The sequence below is a fragment of the Terrapene carolina genome, unplaced genomic scaffold (genome assembly GCF_002925995.2).
Source record: "Terrapene carolina triunguis isolate 2854851 unplaced genomic scaffold, T_m_triunguis-2.0 Scaffold234, whole genome shotgun sequence".
Lineage (NCBI taxonomy): Eukaryota > Metazoa > Chordata > Testudines > Emydidae > Terrapene > Terrapene triunguis.
The window spans coordinates 18,274,815-18,297,200 of record NW_020664585.1 but is presented as its reverse complement, the minus strand read 5'-3'; the positions used below and the strand labels follow the sequence as shown (position 1 = coordinate 18,297,200).

General features: G+C 51.5%; 1 protein-coding gene across 1 annotated transcript in view; it reads right to left on the bottom strand.

Moving 5' to 3' along the window:
• Nucleotides 1-22,133, bottom strand: part of SLC25A1 (solute carrier family 25 member 1) — a 44,117-nt gene extending 21,984 nt beyond the window's left edge. The window contains exon 1 of the mRNA XM_026656887.2: nt 21,891-22,133. Within this exon, the coding sequence (XP_026512672.1) occupies nt 21,891-22,002 (112 nt within the window). The 5' untranslated portion in view covers nt 22,003-22,133. The remainder of the gene's footprint in view (nt 1-21,890) is intronic.
• Between the last annotated feature and the right edge of the window lie 253 nt (nt 22,134-22,386).

Sequence of the window (22,386 nt, the reverse complement as noted above, 5' to 3'; positions counted from 1 at the left end):
GCCCCTGCTGGATGGCAGATCAGTGCAACCAACACGGTCTTCCCACTTGCCCCTGTTTCCAGACCACCCCATCCCGGATGTGTACCCTGCAGAGCTGCCTGTCTCTACTGCATTTGGCCCATTGCATCTATTATTTTATTAGAAAGTCATGGGGACACATTCCTTGGACAGCACAATGGGGCCAGCCCACAGACTCCTCCCCAGTGTAACTCCACTCACGTTACTCTGGGGATGAATTGGGCACAGACAGCGTTAAAAATACCCTAGCATAAGACGGCAACCTGCCAGGTTTAAGCCTGTAATCCTACAGCCTTGCAAACCACGCTCCTTTCTCCCATGGCTGCTGTTTGCAGACACTGCCGCTGACTTCACAAACACACACTGGTTTGCCTGACAGGGCCAGACAAAGGCTTCTTTTCATCCTCCTCTGGGAAGTCCATGGAAATCCAAGTGCCCTAGGAACTCCTGCCTTGAGCTGTGGCAACACTGCTGCAGCAAGTCCCCCACCTAGCCGTACTGACCAGGAGGCTTCCTAACCCTATAAAGAGACAAGTGGGTGAGGTGACAGCTTTTACTGGACCAACTTCTGTTGAGGAGAGACAAGCTTTTGAGCTTACACAGAGCTCGTCTTCTGGTGCAATCTAAGAGATTGCCTCTCCCACCTTGTCCCTCTGCCATCCTGGGACCAACGCAGCTACAACAGCACTGCATAGCCCTGCAAATCACATTGCTGGAGAACTCTGCTCCAACTGCAAGAGGCTGCAACAGACACAAAGGCAGCTTGTTTTCCCTTCAATCCCCCCTCCATCCACGTCCATCATGGTGCAGCTACAAAGCGTGCTGAGGAGCAGAAGTCCACTTGGCTTGTAGGATTGCTTCATCCACTATGGCTTTACAGTCACGGGAACACATACTCGTAGTTACCCAGTGCCTTTCACCCAATGTACTCCAAGCACATCAGGATTCCCATTTACACATGGGGCACCAAAGTGATGTCTCTTATCCACGGTCACCTAGCGAGTTAGTGGAAGAGCCAGGAATTGATCCCCAACTCTCCGGCTGCCCAGTGCCACGCCTCGTCCACTAGGCTCTGCTGCCTCTCGGGGAAGGCACTGATTCCCACTCCCAGATGTCCACCGTCTGAGGATGCAAACACTTGGGTCACAAGACCCAGCAGCACGGTCACCGCACCCAACACAGCGGTTTGCACTGTCGTGCAAAGAGCCTTGGCTTTCAATGGCGTTAGTCAAGTCCAGCCTGGGCTTTCAATAGATTGGGTCAGGGCCAGCTCTAACTGGTCCCTGGTAAGTAGCTCCCACTGCAAGGAAGAGAACAGCAGAGTCCGTCCTACAGACGCTGATTAGCTTAGGGCACGTCTTCACTACCCGCCGGATAGCAATCGATCTATTGGGGATCGACTTATCGCGTCTAGTGAAGACGCGATAAAATCGATCCCCGATGGCTCTGCAGTCGACTCCGGAAATCCACCGCAGCAAGAGGCGGAAGCAGAGTCGACGGCGGCGCGGCAGCGGTCGACTCGCTGCCGTCCTCACAGCCAGGTAAGTCGACCTAAAATACGCAACTTCAGCTACGCTATTCACGTAGCTGAAGTTGTGTATCTTAGGTCGACTCCCCCCCCCCGTAGTGTAGACCTAGCCTTAGTGGCCAACAAGGAGAGTAGCTAATGGAGTTTCACTGCTCCATGCACAGACTGACTGTGCTTCACATCTCACCCTACACTGGCAACAATGCAGCTCTGCACAGCCAAAGTCACTCTCCAACCCTTCCCCGTGAGCCAATGATTTCGTCTTGTACATTTTAAGAGCTGTGAGTCATCAGTTCCCAGACACTCGGCTGTCGCGATTCCTTCTGAGCTGCCGGAGCGACATTAAAATGCCAAGCCAGAGGATGAGAGCACTGCGGCCTGACCGAGCTGGCAAGAGGAGCAGGCTTTTTGAGGCTTGCAGGAGAGGTGCGTTTTGCCAGTTCCTTGCTGGATTTTCAGCATTTCCAGCCAGCCTCTGGCACCATCAGGAAGGGAATGACACTTGCTACAGAACTTCTTACATCAAACTCTACTATGGAGTAAAGATTGAGGTCTTAACTCTGAAGAGAACAAAGCATGTGGGCTAGATTCTGGTTTCAGTTACACCAGTGTAAATCCGGAGTGACACAACCTGGAGTCAATGCAGTTACTCTGGATTTACACTGGTGTAACGGAGCAGAACTTAGCCCCGTGCCCGGCAAGTCTCCAGCAGGTAGCAGAACCCCCTTACTGAGCTGAGAGCTTCTCTAGGATTTGGGGGATGCACTCAATGTTTCTCAGTATCAATCCCATGCTATTAGGATGGGACTCTCGACAGCCAGGTGGGCTCACCCCAGCCCGTGGCTCTTTCTGCTCCCAGCACCGGGCAAACTAAGGGCTGGTGTTAGCATCTGGACAGATAGGACACTCTGCTTTCTTTCAATGAAAGCAGCAAGAGAAGAAGCAAATGGGGCAATTACTGATCTGGTTCCTTTCAGCCTTCTGTGACCCCCCTTAAAGAGAACACCGATACACCTAGCCACAGTGCATGTTCTTTAGGGTGACCAGACAGCAAATGTGAAAAATCAGGACAGGGGGTGGGGGGGCAATAGGAGTCTATATAAGAAAAAGACCCAAAAATCAAGACTGTCCCTATAAAATCGGGACATCTGGTCACCCTAATGTTCTTGCACCCACGTTTCACTATATTTCAGCCCGCTGCAGCCAACAGACAAAAGCACGATAAAGCAGAATACAGGAAAGTATTACAGGCAGCAGGCAAACCTCCATGTAACAGGGATTTGAGACTAGACGCGATGGATGGAATCCAGAGGGCCACGTGAAACAGCAGGAAGCGAACAGCTCAGCTAATTGCAGGCCTGCTCTGTAGGGGCCGGGGGGGGGGGGGGGGGGGGGGGGGGGGGGACGAGAGCGCTCAGTGGGTGAAAAGCTGCTTCTCCCCTCAGGCAGCAGGTTGCAGAACTTCATCCGTCCCCATCAATTCAGCCCCAAATGACAACCACTCCCAAGGCCGCCAGCCCCAGTTGAGCTCGGGAGGCCTGACAGGTGAAGGGCACAGCTGTGTGTACTGGGACCAGGCTACCACCCAGCGTCCCTGGACTACCACCCACCCCCCTCAGGGTCAGAGCTCAGCGGCTGGGCCAGGGGGCCCTTGGAGCCCTGCATCCCTCTCTGCTGGCATCATCCCACCCAACACTGGCCCCTCACTTCATTACCCAACCCCCCTCCACTGTTTACAGAGGCCTGAGGAGAACCACCAGGGGATGAGCTGAAATATCAAGGCCGGGCTGCTGGCTCCCAGCTCCTCCTCCAGCTCCGTCCTGCTGAGCAGCAGCTGCTGACTTGGCACTTCCAGGAGCTGATCTGAAAAACAAACCGAGCCCCAGAGGGAAACCAGCACCGAGGTCAAAGCAGCCAAACCCACAGAGGCAGAGCCCCTACGGATACTGTACTGCTGCCGCCCATGCTCAGAGCTTCCTAGGGCCCCGTTTGAGCCCTACCCGCCAAACTGTGCCAGCATCGACTGGGATCCAGGAGGGCTGCCAAGCATGTCTGCCCTGCCCCTGTGGGCTGGGATGGTTATTCTGACAAACCACGCTGCGAATCACTCCACCGAGCCTGGACACGGGCCACTGCCCTGCAGTGGCAGCAGGCAAGTCTGGCTGACAGGAGCAGGCTGCGGCAGTCTAGCGCGCTGTACATGTATGCCCCTGTGCCAGCCCGCACAAAGCCGGTGAACCACTATTTAGGCATCCCTGCCCCTTTAAGATGAAGCATAGAGGTTAATAACAGGGAACTTCGCTCGCTCTCTCTCACTCACGCAAAGCCACTCCTCACCTCCATGGCCACAAAGGTCCCCCCCCCCGATGAGAGGAACTGCTGCACATGGGTTGGGCTGGACACCAGGAGGTGGTTGGGAGTGGGGCACCGTGAGGTTAGGGCTTCCAGGCCTAACACCCAAAGGGTGGAGCCTTATTTGGGGTACACAGGGCTCCTTCATCCATGACCACCAGAGGGAGTTTGAGAGTTTAACAGGATTCCCAGAAGCACTCGCCATTTCTATGGCTAGCGAGATCATCCACAATTACGTTGGACAGGATAAAGAACAAGGCATATAAACCCATGTGCTCCCTGTAAAAATCCACCCGCTAACTCACAGGGGGGTGGGAGGAGAGGGGTGGACAGGTTAGGAAGAAATTACTACTACGAGCAGGTTACTCCAGAATTGTCCTTTACTGGGATTCTAAAACACCTTCCTCTGGAACATCTGCTACCGACGGCTGCCTGCGGGAGAAAGGACGTCAGCCCCATTGGGCCAGGGGTGTGATCAAATATGGCAAATCCTAAGTGCCTTGGTGCAGTTCTGTAGCCACTCCCCACACAGGGAGGAGGCGGCGGCAGCAGCCTAAGTACTCAGGCTGGGCACTGGCCTGAGGATTTTCCCAGGTGCACAAGTGAGCCACACTACAGAGAAAGAGGCGTCCACACCCACATCTGGAGAATGCACAGGAAGGTGGTGGGTGGAGGGGAAGTGTCAGACCTTCTTTACTGCAGGTGGAAATAGGGAGCATAGAGAATGGGGGAGCTGAAGCGGGTTATGCATACCCATGCCCAGCAGCTCTGAATGCCGTGCCCTACCCTGTGTATACTACAGGGGTAAGCAGAGAGGTGACTCTTCTTGCTGTGGCCAAGTACTGGATTGACAGCCCTGCAGTCTGGGTTGCTACCTACCATCCAGAACAGATACCGCATGGGTCGCTGCAATGCAAGCTTCCCTCAGAGAGCCATCCTCAAACCTCCCCCTTATCTATGCAGCACAGACAACACACCCAGTGCCGGCTAGCACGTGGCGTGCCAAAGAGATGATCAGGGCTAACTCAGGACATGACAGGTGGAGGTCTGCTAAAAACACCCATCCACTAGGAACTGGACCAAGGCCACCAGCTTATTTCACAGAGTCCACTATACAGCCACCATGTGGTAATGAATGAGTCACTACTGCCCTTGGCTGGATTCAAACTGTCGAGCAAGATGCAAAAGGCTCCATATTCCATTAACAGTCACCCACTGGGATAAGCCATTCTGATACCCAACGTTAGTTGCAGATGGTTTTATTCTCCTCTAGCTACAGCACACGGGATCTGAAACTCCTACAGAGCAACAGGTGTCCAAGTGCCACGTTGCTCTTAGTGGGCCATCAGAGCCAGATTGCTGCTTCACAATCAACCCCACGCTGCTATGGAAGTGCAAAGCAGTAAGCAATCATTATGCTCACTTTTAGAATACAGAAGGAGGAGACAATTCAGCCGTGTGGTTGTTCCAGGGATGCAAACTCCTCCCTTGTGGTTTCAGTCATCTCTGGAATGGCTTGGTGAAATGAGAGTCTCACATATAAACTTACTGCTTATCTGACACTCTTATTATGGATGGTTGTATGTACCAGGTACACATGGAAGCCTTTTATAGGCATACACCCGCATGGGCAATATATGGGGGATGATGCCAGGGAGGCCTTTTGCTTCTTACCCACTGGATTTATTTCTGGGGTCTGTTAGCACAGCCCCTTTGCTCTGTCTGAACCGGCTGAGGCTCCCTCCCCAAGGCCTGTCTGGTCAGGGAGGTTTGCTTAGCGGTGTTTGGTTTTCACTGGCTGATTTAGCACTGAATCCTGGATCCTAGCAGGTGGGGAGAGCAGATCTGCAGCCTTAGAAGTGGCTCTTGAGTTCCAGGGAACGGTTCCCCCGAATGACTACCAGCGCGACAGAGCGCGATGGGAAGAGGGGACATGCATTGTGATCTGGGAGGCAGTAATCATGCTGTGGTACAGACACCACCATTTTCTCTCACGCTCCGGTCCTTAGAGTCCGATGTATTCATTGGGAAGGCTAAAAATAAGGTAACGATTTATAACGCTCTTTACAGTGCCCTCCCCACCATGGCCTCAACCCCTTCAGCACGTGGCGCTTTATTCATGCAGGACAATTAATTCTATGTGCATGAAGCGCCCCAATGCCTACGACAGCCTGTAGGCTAAGCACCGGCTTATTTCCAGACCTCCCCCTCCCTTGGGCTGCCAATGGCCAGTGAGGTTGCAGAGGGCTCTGTAACCTGTTTACCAGGACTTTAACCCCTAGAGCCAGTTCTTGCAACACTGCAGAATCAGCAGCAGCAGCAGTCGTCAACTCTTCTCTAATTACTTGGGAGCTGAAAGAGCAAGCGAGAGGGAGGGAGGGTGAGCAGCTTGGACTCTGCACCAAGGCTCTCAATCATTAGCTGGACACCCCGGAGCCAAAGGAGAGAAAGATCATGCCCTTCAGTGAAGGTCACAGCTCACCCACTCTGGCAAGCATCCGTCAGAAGCAGGGACAGTCGTCGCCCTTTATCTCTGGCAATCGAAGGGATTCCCGCTCCCCCAGTTGGCCAAGCAATGACATCTCCCAGTTCAAGGCCATGGGTAGGAGGGGAGCGGGCACCAGCAGAAGGATCACTTGCAGCACGTCTCCAGTTAGCATGCAAACTCCTTGACTGAAAGGGTCAGTGAACAAGCCCCCACGGCCACCATGGAACTAGAGCTTGCTGGGAAAAGTAGGGTCCTCCCTCTCCCCAGGAAAATTTAGAATTGTTGTTGACAAACCCAAAAGTGGGTTTAATTTCTCTATAGGCCGAAATATCGAGACAACCGTTCTATGACAAGTCTTCAGACAAAGCTCTGACGTTTCTAGCGCGTTGGCAGGACAGTGGCATTTTTGCCAGGGTTAGAGCTTTAATCCAGCTGTGACTCACGTAACACACACAACAGTGCATGCACACAGTAGGTTTCCCATTTGTTTTTAATTAGTGATTTTAATGTGCCCAACACTGTCACCTCTGGGCACATGAAGCAAATTAAGAATGAGCAACTTGTTAAACTGCCTGCTTGAGACTTCACCACCACTAGCCCCTCCACCAGGCCTGTCCCAGTCCATGAGAACCTCCCTAATGATGCTCCACAGAGAAAACGTTTGTTTGACCCAGGCTGGGGCAAGACAAGCTGGGGTCCTACGCACAGGAGAAGTGTGTGACATGCAGTGACATCTTCTACTCATGGGATTCCCAAGTCAGGGGCCCTCACAGCAGACACTGAACCTAGCACTTAACGCAACATTGCCTTGTGGGCCGACAGACAAACCAAACCATCCGTACAGTTGGCGTCATGCTTCTTCCTTACGTCTAGCTATGGAGAGGTTGAGCACTCATGAATGAAATACACCGCTAGCAGTGTGACACTAGTATGAGTGTTTTGAGTTCTAGACGTGGTTTGCAATCACATCAGCTAATCACAGGGCTCTGTGTGGAACAGACAACTATGCCCCTTGGGAAAGTGCAGATAGGACGACTCTCTGCTGTTACCACAATCCTCTGGGCCATCTCGTTCCACACACGTTCTCTCCTCCTTGGGGATCAGCAAGTTCCCCTCAGAAAGTCCATTCAGGCAAGGTGATTTGCAGGACAGGTCGGAGATCAGCTGAAAAACCAAGGTAGCAACTCTAGACTTCAGGCTGTAAGGCTTAAAGCAGAGGTGGGCAAACTACAGCCCACGGGCCACATCCGGCCCACGGGACCGTCCTGCCCGGCCCTTGAGCTCCCAGCCAGGGAGGCTAGCCCCCGGCCCCTCCCCTGCTGTCACCTCTCCCCCGCGGCCACGCCACTGCGCGGGCAGCGCTCTGGGCCGAGCAGAGCGGCAGCGTGTCTAGCTCCGGCCAGGCGGCGCGGCTGCCAGACATGCTGCTCTGAGTGGCATGGTAAGGAGGCCGGGGGGGTTGGATAAGGGGCAGGGAGTGGTTGGATGGGGCAGAGGTTCGGGAGGGGGCGGTCAGGGGACGGGGAATGGGGGGGGGTTGGATAGGCTTGGGATCCCAGGGGGCCGTCAGGGGACTAGGAACAGGGGGGTTAGATAGGGGGTGGGGTCCTGGGGGGCGGTTAGGGGACAGGGAATGGGGGGGTTGGATAGGCTTGGGGTTCCAGGGGGCCTGGGAACAGGGGGGTTAGATAGGGGGTGTGGTCCTGGGGGGCGGTTAGGGGCGGGGGGTCCCGGGAGGGGGCAGTTAGGGGACAAGGAGAAGGGGGGGGGTTGGATGGACTGGAGGTTCTGAGGGGGATTGTCAGGGAGTGGGGGCCAGGCTGTTTGGGGAGGCACAGCCTTCCCTACCCGGCCCTCCATACAGTTTTGCAACCCCAATGTGGCCCTCAGGCCAAAAAGTTTGCCCACCCCTGGTTTAGAGTGTAAACTGTCTAATTTTGACACACACACACACACACACCCCCGCTCTGGCTTTTCACACAAGAGGAATTTTTTTTTTTAAAGCTTTGAGATCAAACTAGGAAACTAACATTGGGCCATTCCCTGAAAATGAATGAGGGGGGGCCTTAAAGACAGGAAGGATTGTATCCATGTAGCGATGGCATCCATTCCCTTAAAAACAGATCGCCAAGTGAATAAGATGTAGCTAGTGCTTGGGGGAGGGAATAACTTACTACCGTACCACAGCCTCCCTCAGCAAAGTGTCCATCCTGTTTGCTGTGTCATGATTAGGTGGAACATTTTGTATTTAATAGCAAGCAAGGATGGCGCTGTGTGTTACATTTCATCACTTTCACCGGTGGTAAACAGCACTACAAACACAGCCACACACACAAAACCATATAGTTGTGACAGCAACATCCTCATACTCCGTAGGTGGGGAATACACAGAACTGCAAATATTTGACTTCACTATTCTGCACACTATGTTGTCAGACTGGTAAATAGCCCTGTGTAAACAGAGCTGTCGATAACACTACGGAACGGGATGGAGTAATTTGTCCCTAACTTCACTGGAATCATTCTGTTGCCTCAGCTCTCCGCCATTTCCCAACTTCCTCCTGTACAAACTTCAACGAAAAAATAGTCGGCTGAGAATGTACGTCATTGTATAGACTTCACTGGCAAGAAAAGGGATAAACACGAAACTGAACAGCCACATAAAATCTAAAGCCCTCAAAGGCCTGATTTGCTGAAGCTTTTGTTGTTTATAAAAACAACAGAAAGGAGAGGACTTTCATTCTCCGCAGCTCCTCAGGCTCCGTCTACACTGGCACTTTCCTCATTAAAACTTTTGTTGCTCTGGAGTGTAAATCCCCCCCCCACACCCGAAAGCCAAAGTTTTGACGAAAAGCGTCGGTGTGGACAGTGCTTTGCCGGCGGAACACACGCTCTGGGTGACAAAGCTACTGCCCCTCGTTGGAGGTGGTTTTATTATGTTGCCAGGAGCGCTCTCGCCCAGCGATAAAGAGTGGCCACACAGCGCACCTTACAACGGCGCGGCTGCAGCGGCACGGCCGTGCCATTGTAAGGTGCACAGTGTAGACATAGCCTCAGTAAGAGGAAGAACAGCACAGGCTGCTGCACTGGGATTCCAGAATCTCTGTGTTTGAGTGGCATCTGCTCAAGAGCGCTTTACAAGAACAAAAGCAAGCGAAGATGCTTTCTAGACAGTCGTGTTCCAGGCTTAAGAACCGGCTCTCAAACCAGGACAGACTTAGTAAGACAGGGATGACTTGTTCAAAGGACACTTCCTGGGCCAGTAGTTACGGTCTCTTCGTTCCATCTGCCTTCAGTGCAGATTTCTCCTTCACAGCCCATCTAGCCCAGTGCCTCTCTGCTGGTTTCCACGGTAAAGTTGTACTCCAGTGACTACGACATCACTCCGTCGCCTTGGAAGCGTTTGTGATGCTGCCAGTGCTCCAATGACATCAACACGGATCAACGAGTGGAGAGGCAGGGCATGAAGGAATCGAATGGTTACCTTACTTTAACCTGTCAAGAAAATTTCTAAGCAGCATGGAAAGTAGTTTAGGTTCAAGCCTGGAGGATCTGAGTGGTTCCCTCCGTGTGTTCTTTAAGCCAGAGCAGCAGGAGAGAGCGTGAGCCGAGGGCCCCATTTATTTTACACGAGTGAGTGAGCTGCAGTGCTGGTGCAAGCTGCCAGGTGGACAGCTGTGCGGCTCTTTACAGAGCTGGGAGAGCATGGGCCTCAGCAGGGCAAGCTTCCTCCCAACCGCCCTGCCAATGTGCCTCAACACTGACCTGGTGGGCACCATCTTTAAAGGCCAGAGGGCAGTTCAGTCTCCATGGCCCACTCTGTCCTGGACTGACCACCAGGAAAGGCATTGTATTAACGTGGCCAGTTTTGTGATGCTCTCACACACGCACTGGGAGCCAGACTGAACCACCATGAATTTACTAAGTGCACAGGAAGAGGTTAATACTGTTAGTAAGAATGACCCAGAAACTGGATTTAATAAAAGCACTGAAAGGGTTGAGTAAGACTTTGCAGGAGATATTCTTTGTTCACCCAGCAGCCAACGAAAGGTACCGAATCCCAGCATCTGTAAGCAAACAGCTAATGATATACCTTGAATTTATACAGTGGCATTTGGCCATGAACTGATCTACTAACTATCCAGGCATCCATTCACTCATCACCACAATGCAATTTACCAGGCAAGACTGCTTTAGCTGGTGTTTCCTGCAAAGCACAGCTCGGAAAGTCAGTGCAGAAAGAGAATACAACATTACCTAGAGCCTTGGCTAATTCACTCATGCAGAGCCAGCAGCTCTGATTCGTCCCTCATTTTAAATTGATTTTCCAGTTGTTTCCAACAAGAGACTCTCTCCAAAGCTCCTTGCTTTTATGTCCTGGACAGAGAGCAACTGTGGAAGCTAAAGATCAAGGGAGTCCAACGGCTGGGTTTTGGGCTTTGCTAATAGCTGGCGCACAGTGGTAGAAAAGAGGCTCCAAAATGAACTCCAGCTGACAGGATGAGCCCAAGCTACACTGCACTGTAAATCCAGGGTCACTAGTCTCCAGGCAGAGGTGAGAATTATATCATTTACATTCACAATGCAAAGCCTTTCTGAGGGAAGGCGGGGGGGGGGGGGGGGGAAAAGAGAGAGACAGAGAGAGAGAGAGAGAGAAGCTTGTAACATCACTCAACTGTCAGCTAGAGGTACTGATTAACTCAAGGAAGAGTGATGGCTTGTTCCAGATGCTTACATAAACACAGAGAGAAGCGCCCTGTGGAATACAAATCCAAGCATCCATAGGGAGTATAAACTACAACACAATAATAACTACCTTTAAAGGACAGGCCCAACAAGGACAATAACAGAACACCACTGGCCATCACATACAGCCCCCAGCTAAAACCTCTCCAGCGCATTATCCACGATCTACAACCTATCCTGGAAAATGATCCCTCACTCTCACAGACCTTGGGAGGCAGGCCAGTCCTCGCTTACAGACAACCCCCCAACCTGAAGCAAATACTCACCAGCAACTACACACCACACCACAGAAACACCAACCCAGGAACCAATCCCTGTAGCAAACCTCGTTGCCTACTCTGTCCCCATATCTACTCTGGCGACACCATCAGAGGACCCAACCACATCAGCCACACCATCAAGGGCTCATTCACCTGCACATCTACTAATGTTATATATGCCATCATGTGCCAGCAATGCCCCTCTGCCATGTACATTGGCCAAACCGGACAGTCTCTCCGCAAAAGAATAAATGGACACAAATCGGACATCAGGAATGGTAACATACATAAGCCAGTAAGTGAACACTTCAATCTCCCTGGTCATTCTATTACAGATTTAAAAGTCACTATCATTGAACAAAAAAAACTTCAGGGTATGTCTACACTACGGGATTAATCCGAATTTAGATAATTCGAATTTGGGAAACAGGTTGTATAAATTCGATTGTGCGCGGCCACACTAAGCACATTAATTCGGTTTTTAACCACATTAATTCGGTGGTGTGCGGCCACACTACCCCATTAATTTTAACCACATTAATTCGGTGGTGGCGGCCACACTAACCCTAATTCGAATTAACAAAATCGATTTTGGCGCTACTCCGCTCGTCGAGGTGGAGTACAGAAATCGATTTAAAGCGCCCTTTAATTCGAACTAAATGGCTCTGTTGTGTGGACGGGTGAAGGGTTAATTCGAATTAACGCTGCTAAATCCGAATTAATCCCGTAGTGTAGACCAGGCCTCAGAAACAGACTTCAAAGAGAAACAGCAGAACTAAAATTCATTTGCAAATTTAACACCATTAATCTGGGCTTGAATAGGGACTGGGAGTGGCTGGCTCATTACAGAAGCAGCTTTTCCTCTCCTGGAATTGACACCTCCTCATCTATTATTGGGAGTGGACTACATCCACCCTGATTGAATTGGCCCTGTCAACACTGGTTCTCCACTTGCGAAGTAACTCCCTGCTCTCCATGTGTCAGTATATAATGCCTGCATCTGTAACTTTCACTCTATGCATCTGAAGAAATGAGGTTTTTACCTACGAAAGCTTATGCCCAAATAAATCTGTTAGTCTTTAAGGTGCCACCAGACTCCTTGTTGTTTTTGTAGATACAGACTAACACGGCTACCCCCGATATTTAAATGGTTGGTTCCAAACCCCACCCAACCTCCCCTTCTTCACAACACACAGACACACCTGAATCAATATGGAACTGAAGCACCAGGAAGTTAGGTTGGGTGCAGCTAAGCAGCCAGTTGCAGCTTCCCATCCTGGGAATTTTCTGCCAGCGTAATCCACAGCATAGTTTGTTGCAGCCTCAGGGCTGCTCTAAGCTACACTACCTAGTTATGGCCCTTAAGGCCCAGCCCATCAGCCAGGGATCATCAAAACTCAGTAGCCAAGCCCCTTCCTCCTGGCCACATCCATAAACAATGGAGAGGGGTCTGAAAGTGGAGGCTGCTACACCAGCTGGGGACTCCCGCACGCTAAGGGAATCCCCAGCCAAGCAGAGACCCTGGCCTTACAGCCGCCTGATGTCAATCACAAGTGTGGGGGAGAATCTGGCCTGATTAGATTTGCTCATAAAATACTGTTCCTTCCCCTGCCCTCCGCAGTCCCTCAACGCCTCACCCACCTCCTTCCCCACAACTCAACACAGCTTCTCAGGAAATGCAATTGAAAGCCACCCCCAGAACTGCACAGCTGAGGAGTAGCCCATGCCTCTCCTTAGCCGTGATTTGGTGCTAGTGACTCTCCCACGTGGGGTGGGCCGGGCCATTTTAAGCAGGGTGTTGCCAGTTATGGTTGTATAGTGTTGAACAGCACGAATGAGCCCAGAAACGACTGATGGCGCATGTCGTACAAAGCCTGGCTTTGACTCTGGCAGCTAGAATGTCTGGGACTCTGTTTCCCCACCTGTAATCTGGGGAGAAGGCTCCCTTTCCTCACAGACACGTTGTGCGGATCATGGGCAGGATGTTCGCAGTGCCCTACAGACAGGCAGAGAACGACCTCAACCTCCACTGAGCGCCACAGGGTCTCACGCCATCCCCCAGCACACCGAGAGGAGTCCCACACGCTAGCCGAGCGCTGGGAAACCTACTCTAGAAACGCCGCTAGCCGTATGTTTTACTGCTCTAAGGTGGGACGTGCCGCCGTGCTCAGCAGAGACAGGGCTTTCTGAAGGGAATGATTTGGGAATCTTAGTGACGGGCAGGACGCTTAATTACCTTTTTATACTAAAAGACAACAAAGCGGTGTGAGAGCTCATCAGCCCGCGACTCCCTGTGCATTACTGTTCATCCCAGGCAAAGGGAATATGCTTCACCAATGAGAGGCCCTGAGCTGGAGCCCCTGCCTCCTCCCGCAGCAGAGGTGTCCCCAGTGTTGTTCAGAGGGGGCCTGTCCATACACATCACTAGAGAGGAGATTTCAATCTCCCAGAGGAGTTTAGCATTGGTGAGAAGTACCAGACAGAGTCCCAAACACAAAAGAGGATAAATGGGAACCTAAGGCAGCATCCAGGAGAACATCCTCAGCAACGCGCCTCCCTCCAGACCTGGGATGATCACTTCTAGGGCTCATGCTCCCTGGCACATCCAGTCTTTGCCCTCTCTGCTGAGATGGCCAGCAAGGGAGCCAGTTAGTACCCAAAGATCAAAGGCAGCTGGTAACATCTGCAAGTGGGTAGGCAAAACCAACCCAAAGGTGCCCTCAAAGGCGGTTTGAGAACAGCAAGTAAAATATCACATTGCATCGGATCCGGTATAGGGCAGGAAAGCCTCCCCGAGGAGCCTCCACTGCCGGGAGTGAAGCTGACAAAGGCACCTGTCGGCTCTAGAACCAGACGAAGGCCAGAACTATTCCACACAAAAGAAGAACCCCATGCGGCCAGATGTCCGATCAACTGGGGCTGGCTTCAGCGTCAGCTAGAAGCAACGGGCAAGTGATATGGGACATGGAGCCTGAAAGAGTAGATTGTTTCCTTAAAAAGGAGTATCATTTTAGCTGATGGTCATATCAGGTGCCTGGATTTTACACACACACTCTCCCCCCCCCCCCCCGGGACCCCAGCCATCTGTGCATCAGCAGCCATGCTCCTTCATTTCCAGCCCAATTTCTTCAGTTACGCCTCAAGCCAATGACATGTGAAAAGCGGTTCCAGGGGGTGAAAAAAACAACCGAGGGATGCTACTGAGTGAATCCAGCAGAAGGAAGAGGTTAGTTCTAAAGGGTGAACCCTCTGCTTTAGGCACAAACACCCCCACAATCCACAGCCAGGGGGGGAAGGAATTGGGACAAAGGGTGAGAGAGAAGTGGGAGCTGGCTAAAAATCACACCATTTAAATAAAAATAAATAAAAAAAAAAAATATTGCTTGAGAGCGTGTTGGGAATCTCTTTGCAATTCACAGCAGGCACTGAGATACTGTGGCGATAGGGCCCTTGGATACTACGCTCCTTGGGAGCGAAGCTCTCTGTGAGGAGGAGACGCTATGGGGAGTTACTGTTATACAGCACAGTGGCACTGAATGCCCAGCCAGAGAAGCCAGTCCAGGATCTTGTTCTCATCAGTACTGGTCTGTTGGCAGATCGGTGTTGTGGAAATAAGCTGGGGTACCCTTAGGGGGTGAGAGGGAATCCTTAGACTGTCCCCCACCCATTTTCCAATCACACAAACAGGGAGGATGCCCTGTCCGCTCTAGCGGCACATAAACTAAGGATCTCTCCCTACAGGGTACTCACACAGGAGAGGCTAACGAGGATGGCCATGACCCTCCTACACCTCCCTTCAGTAAAGAGCGTCGGCTAGTCTCAGAGAGACGGCGCCGCTTACTCTGTTGCATCCAGTGAGATGATCAGACTGTCAGTGGCTCACACGGAGAGGAAAAGGGGAGGGAAGATGGGTTCACACACTCCTAGACCCAGGTAGCCTCCTTGCCGGACGATGCCAGGCCGAGTTAGCCCACCGTGGGTCGGATCTCCTAAAAGATCCTCTAGTTACTGGGCTTGCGTTAGAGTAGTTCTGGTCACGAGCCAAAAGACTTCGCAGAGTACTCTGGGCGTCTTCCGGTAACACTCAATTCACACTGGTGTACACACACACACACACACACACACACACACACACACCCCCCCCAAGGCCTTATTCCAGGTACTATTCCCAAGTACCTCCAGGTACTATTCCCAAGTACCTCGATGCATCACTCGAGGCGGTAACAACCCCTCCTGAGGCGGTAACAACCCCTCAACACCGGTGCATACCTATGCACCTCGCCTATGCATACAGGGGGCGGCAACAATTCCCCTAAGCCGCTCAGCATCTGACCTTGCTGCACAGTCAATAAGTTCGGATGGCGTGAGCCCAACAGGGACAGACGGCCCCACAGACAGTCCTCCTCTGACACCCCAATAGAGATTTCAAAAGGTCTCCTACCTCTATTGTGGCGCCATGGGGTTCAAAGGGGAATGATCCGTAGCAGCTGCCGGTGCCTCTGCGGGCGTTGCCATCCCGGACGAGCCCCCAAATTGTCGGAGAATAACAGAGTTCTCACTTTTTGTTTGGGTACAGCAAATCAGATACCTTATTTTCTCTCTCTATATCAATTGCATAGAGGGAGAGAGCTAAGCAGGTCTCTCAACAGGTAAACAATTACAGCAAGCATTTATACCTTTTGTTACAGACAATAATGAGCAATAGCTGCATTTTGTTTATACATAGGTCATTCTGATATCTTGTTTTGCTCACTAATGTAGACTCTTAGTCTACATTCCATATTATCTACACAAGGTCGCAACAACTTCTTACACAGTTCTTTCCCACTCGCCTCACACATTCCTCGCTTCTACAAATCTCGCGTTATTAGGGTTACAGTTAGCCTAACTCTTGCTAACGAACTGTCATGCATTGCATCCCCTTCCTGTCAGTTCTTTCTCTGCTTCCACAACGTTGTAATTCTTCATTGTGCGAGGACTATAAGGAGCGAGCGGATAGGGAGAGCTACACTTTCTTCAGGCAGTACTGGAAGCCCCAATCCTTTGGACATGAACAAAGCCCTAGTGAATAGGGACCTGCCCTGCATTGGCAGAGAGGCCTGGGCTATCCAGCTCGTGTGCTGGTATAACTATGTTGGTCAAAGGGGGGTTGTACAGTTTGAACTATACCTTCCGAATGATAACAAGGTCTAAGTAGGTTTCTTCCCATCTTTAACACCCCCAATTTAAAGGGGTTTGAGGGTCTGGAATGCAATGAAGTAGTTGATCGGTACCTGATCCGTTGACAAACCCTGTAAATATCAGCTAGCACCTTTAATCTAATAGGCATACATGGGTCTCCTTGTGTTCCCTGTCTAAAGGAACGGATGACGCTGCGCTGGCAGGAACAGAGCAGTTAGTACCAGGTACCATCCTGATGGATCAGCTTATTTAACACAATTATGTCCAGGACGAGGCTGGCCAGCGCTGCCTGTACATTACAGATCATTTTAATTTACTGCATGTGAGGAAGGGGCCAGCATTTCAACAGGGCCTTTCTTTCATCTCATTTGCTTCATGATCAGGAAACTGGGAGCTCCTCCAGACCAAGCAATATATAACTTAGGGCTATGTTACAGAGACCTACCCCGACCTAGGCTGGAAGCCAGTCAAGACAGGGACCGCCCCCCCCCACCTGTAAAGTTCTATGCACACCTATGCCATGTAATTCCTGCTTTCCTGCGGACCCAGGATCCACTACACCTTGATAAACAATGGAAAGCCACTGATTCCCCAGTGATCAGCGAGCTCCCAAGGACCCAGGGAATGGCAAAGGCCTTTGGCAGGGGCACATTCAATGTGCCATGCAACCTTTCATAATCTTTGGACTGATTGTGGAAGACCCGCAGGCTTCCCCAGCCCGACTCATAACCCTACAGCCGTTTCACCCATGCCTGGAGCTTTGCAGTCTGGGCACAGCCGATGAGCTGTGTACACAGCCACTCCCAATCAAGCTGGGTGTGGCTATCCAGGGGCAGGAGATAAATCGGCCCACCGTGTATGGCACAGTTACTTTTCACAAGAACAAGCTGGTGGGATCCGCTTCCCTCTCCCCCAAAGGTTGGATTAAGCTCCATTTTTAAAAGACAAGACAAACCAAACTATGATACGCACATAAGAACTGGCAGAGCAGAGCAGACCAGAGACCTACTCCAGCAGTAGGGACCAGTGCCAGAAGCTTCAAGGGAAGATTCAATAAACCGAACAATGGACAGCTATGGAACAGCCTGCCAGTGAGACAGAAATGTCTTCCAATCCCCTGGCAAACAGTTGCTGGCGTATGCCCTGATGCATACGGGTTTATGTCCCAGACAAAATGTGTAATGTGGATATCACCACCAGTCCTTCTGCAGATAACCTGGGGTGAACAGTTTAGTCACAAGCTTTCAGACTATCCAGTTAATTTGAGACCCCAGCTCCTTGTCACACCTCACAAAGAAGGCTCCCTTTGTACTGCGGGAGCTGCATACATTTCATGCAGCTCGAGTATTGATTTCGAGTCAACCTTGCAACTTCTCCAGTGGTTTTTCTTTTTGACAGGCCCATGCAAGCATCAGAGAGTGTGACGTTAACAAATGCATCTCAACTGACAGCAAAACCAGAGGTCACAGATGGCAAACAGAACTTGACTGGCAGCAGGCAATGGCTCCAGCAGCCATGCAGGAAGAGCAATAGACAGGTAAGGCTCCCTCTGAGGTCTCTGTTAAGCTAAGCCAGCGCTTCGCTGTCAGACCCCAAGGAAAGGTGGACAGTCGGCTGGAAGAACAAAGAGGTGGACGTGATCATGGAGGAAGGGAATTAGCTGGGAAACACAAAAGCTCTAAGGATGCAGATCACATCAAAATGGCTCTCTCTCTCTCTCTCGCTCTCTGTCTCTCTATTTATTTCATTTAAGAGGAAAGACTTCCATCTCCATTCTAGGAATTTCCCTGTGGTTGGGCAGAGGAAACGTGAGCTAATGTGCCACTGCAAGTGAGTTCTACGAGCCTTCCCTTGGCTGGGCTCCCACTTTTCAACAGATACAGATGTAATGGGCCAAGTTTATCCCTGGAGTAGCTCCACTGAGGTCAGTGGAGTTAAACTAGAGAGACTTTGATCCAAAACCAAGCTGATCTGTGGAAGTAATTTCATCCCACAAGAGATGAGGGGCAGCTGTGGAGCTGTTGCGAGAACCCAAAAGCTGTTCCATCGCACCAGGGAGCAATAAGGCAGCAGAGTAGGAATGAGCTATGAGGAGAACAACAGTGTTAATCTGTTCCCCGACACTCCTTTTCACCCTCCATGTGATAAGCTCCTTGCGCTCCTCATCAGAGGGTTTGGTCCCTTTTTCCCTGCAAATAAATTAATTTCTAATCACTGATACACTCTGCTAAGTTTGTTCTTGTAGATGAAATAATTCTAGCAAACCTATCCAAAGCCGGTATGTTTACCTGAACAGAGATCACTAACATTGTGATATCAAAGTGACAGTTCATAGTCAAGACCTTACAGCTAAAGTACTTGGAAACATATGTCAGTATCGTCGACTTATAATGGTCCATGGGGAGTGGGCATCTGATTGACGCATTCATTTAGAATGCCCCGGTTACGTGCAAAGTAAACTAAGAATCCCTGCCCAACACCCCTGCTGCTGCTGGACCACCAACGTGTCTATGCAACGGGTTTAAATGGAACATCCCCGTGGATGGAATGTCTGGCTGTTGGTTACATCCAGCCATACAGAGCTAGCACACTTCCTGGATGTACCTGTTGCATCCTGGAATTCAAAATGAAAGAGAAATCAGAATCTCTCTCTTCGGCTCATTATCACCACACAGGTTTGAAGGGAACATGGCATCAGTAGATTACATTGGGGAGGAGGAGACTGAGATTGTTAACATGCCACCCCACCTACACACCTTTTTTGGGGGGGGGGGAGGGGAAGAGGGGCACAGAGTAATGTACTGATCATACATTTGCCTGGGGCTGTGCAGCTACTCACTTGAAACTGAACATCCACCTCTCCAAGACACTGAGTGCCAAACTCAGCTCTGGTATAATCACGCATAATTCCCGTTCAAAGGGAGCTGCATAGCTTCCACCAAGAACACCTTTCCCGTATTCTCTGTCACCAAGAGAACCCCCAGAGGCACGGAGGAATGAAAAACATGAGCACTCCCATTTCCTCTAAAGGCAGCAACGCTGTGTAAGTCAGAGATGGATCAAGGAGGGCATGGAAAGAACCAGCTTGGGGGTTGAATCTAGGCAGCACTTTCAGGCTCTGAAGTCACATTTTTGTGGTCATTACTTCAGTGGGGAGAGCCCCACTCCTGTTCCCATTTCGGAACATTTCAGTGTGTTTACACGTCCTTGCATCCCTCTCACCCGATTATCGGCAGATTGTGAATTTAGATAATCAGTGGGGAAAACTTTGTACTTGGAACATAGGCACTGACTGCGTGGGTGCTCCGGGGCTCAAGCACCCATGGAAAAAAATAGTGGGTATTCAGCACCCAGAGCTTGAGTGTGTGGAATGTGATGAGGGAGTTTGTTTATAAACAGAGGCAGGCTGATTAAGATAATAAATTAAATTAAATTAAATTAAGGATCGTTAGATGATCCTGAAAGCATTGCCAGGCACTCCAGTTAAAAGATAGGAAACAAATGGTAGGAATAAATGGTCCATTTTCAAAATGAAGAGAGGTAAATAGTGGTGTCCTCCAGGGGCTTGTACTGGACCAGTGCTGTTCAACCTATTCATAAATGATCTGCAAAAAGGGGTGAACAGTGAGGTGGCAACGTTTGCAGAGGATACAAAATTACTCAGTATTTTGCAGTCAGCTTTGGACTTAATGTTACAAAGGGATCTCACAAAACTGGGTGAGTAGGCAACAAAATGGCAGATGAAATTCAATGTTAAATGCAAAGTAATGCACATGGCAAAATATAATCCCAACTATATATACAAAATGATGGTGCCTAAATTAGCTGTTTCCCATCCAGAAAGAGATCTTGGAGTCATTTGCAGTACTGTTTCCAGAGTACTGCAGATTTATAAGAATCCTTCTCACGGTGCCTGTATCATCCTGAACTCATTCTCAAGCTTCAGAAGATTTAAAAGTGATCTCCTGTCACCAATGGGACAGACGCAACTGAATAACCAAACTGTCCTTAATGTCCATCAAAACAATACCAGGGAACTAGATGTAAATAAGATTGCTGACCGTTTCATCCAGAAAGCTACAGTTCGGCATAATGTCTTTCAACAGGGATGTTTGTGAAGACAGCTTGTAGGTGACTGCAATGATTTTAATGTAGTGTAATTCATGATAATGTAATTATGTAGTTCACAACAATTTAATCATTATTAAAATAGTAAAGATACCAATGACAGACACATTCAATAACTAGAATATGAAAGAAGTGTATAAATAGGTTGAAAATAGCCTTCCCCCAAAACTGGCAGAGTGCCCCCTCCCTCCCCAAACACACACACCCACCCCTCTTCAAAAGCATTCACCAGCAAAAACAAAAGTCAGCACCCATGACTTGGAAACTGAAAGGGCCTGCAGTGTATCAAATACACAGACTCATGATTGCACAGACACCAGGAGTTGAGTGAAGAGCTCTGCAGTGACCCTTTCTGCCCCCCAGGGGCAGTGCTAAACCTCAAGATACATAGGCCATAGTGTGACAGATCCCCAAAGGGGGTAAACAGGGAGCTCTCTTGCCTGGTGAGGAAATCCCAAACTAAAGTCTGGCTCAGCCCAGATCCAAGCCATAATCTAGAACCAGGACAGAGTCTTGCAATTCAGCACAGGAAGGTCCCACAGCAGCCAAGGTGCCACAGTCAATCCCAGGGTGTGCTCACAGCTATGGGTGATGTTTGGCCCAGACACTCCCCTCAGCTCTGTACCCAGATCTCCCCTCACCTCCCCCGGGTAGAAAAGCGATCACCACTCGCACTGCCCTGAGTCCCCGGGAAATTTGAAAGGCCCGAGCTGGACATGCCAGGAAGGGGCCGGGCACTTCTCAAAGCAGGGCTGCAATTTGCAATTGCATCAGACAGTGACACCGCTGCCAAACCTCAGTCACCAGCCCTGCGAACAGCCCGCAAAATAGCGAGCGGGGAGCACGGCCATGGAAACCCGACACTGCCCGGGAGGGAGGGATGCCCAGCTCCTCGCGAACAGCCGAGCGAGGGCCGCTGTCAGACACACGCAGGGGGACAGAGTTCAGGGCACGCACTGTGCACAGACTCTTCCAAGCAGCCCAGGAGACCTGGGGGTGCCGAGCCAGACAACTCGCGGGGCCGGGCGACTGTCCCCCCAGGGCAGCAGCAGAGGGGAATTCCGGGACGGGGAACAGGGGAGGTTGTTGTCCCATCACCCAGGCGGCCGCTCCTGCCCCAGGCGAGGCGCGGCCCCCACCCCCGGGTGCAGCGAGCGCTTGGCCGGGGCAGCCCCCGCCCAGCACTCACCTGCCAGGATCGCCTTGCCGGGGTGGGTGAGCTTCGCCCTGCCGGCCGGGGCCGCGGCAGCCAGGCGGCGGGGGCTGGGGAAGGGGCTGGTGAACGCGGGGCGGGCGGACATGACTGCGGCGGCGGGAGAGGCCGGCGGACTGGCCCCGTTTAAGCGGTGCGGGGCTGGGCTCGGGGCGGGTCCCCGGGCAGGGGGCGGGCAGCAGGGCACGGCGCCCCCCGCGGACGCCCGGGCTGGCTACGCGCTGGAGCGGCTGGTCGGCAGCCGGTCCCCGCCCGCAGCAGGGGTGGGGCCGGCGGCGTCACATCCTCGGGAACACGCGGGGCGGGGCGGGCCCGGGCAGCCCGCGGGGGCGGGACTCAGGCGGCAGCTCCGCCGCCTGCTCCTCGCCCGCCGGGAGAAAGTGGGGGGCAGGGTCCTGCGGGGCGACAGGCGGCTGCTGTTCGGGGGGGCTATGAAATCCTTCCCTCGGGGGCTCCGCTCTGCCCCTGCCCC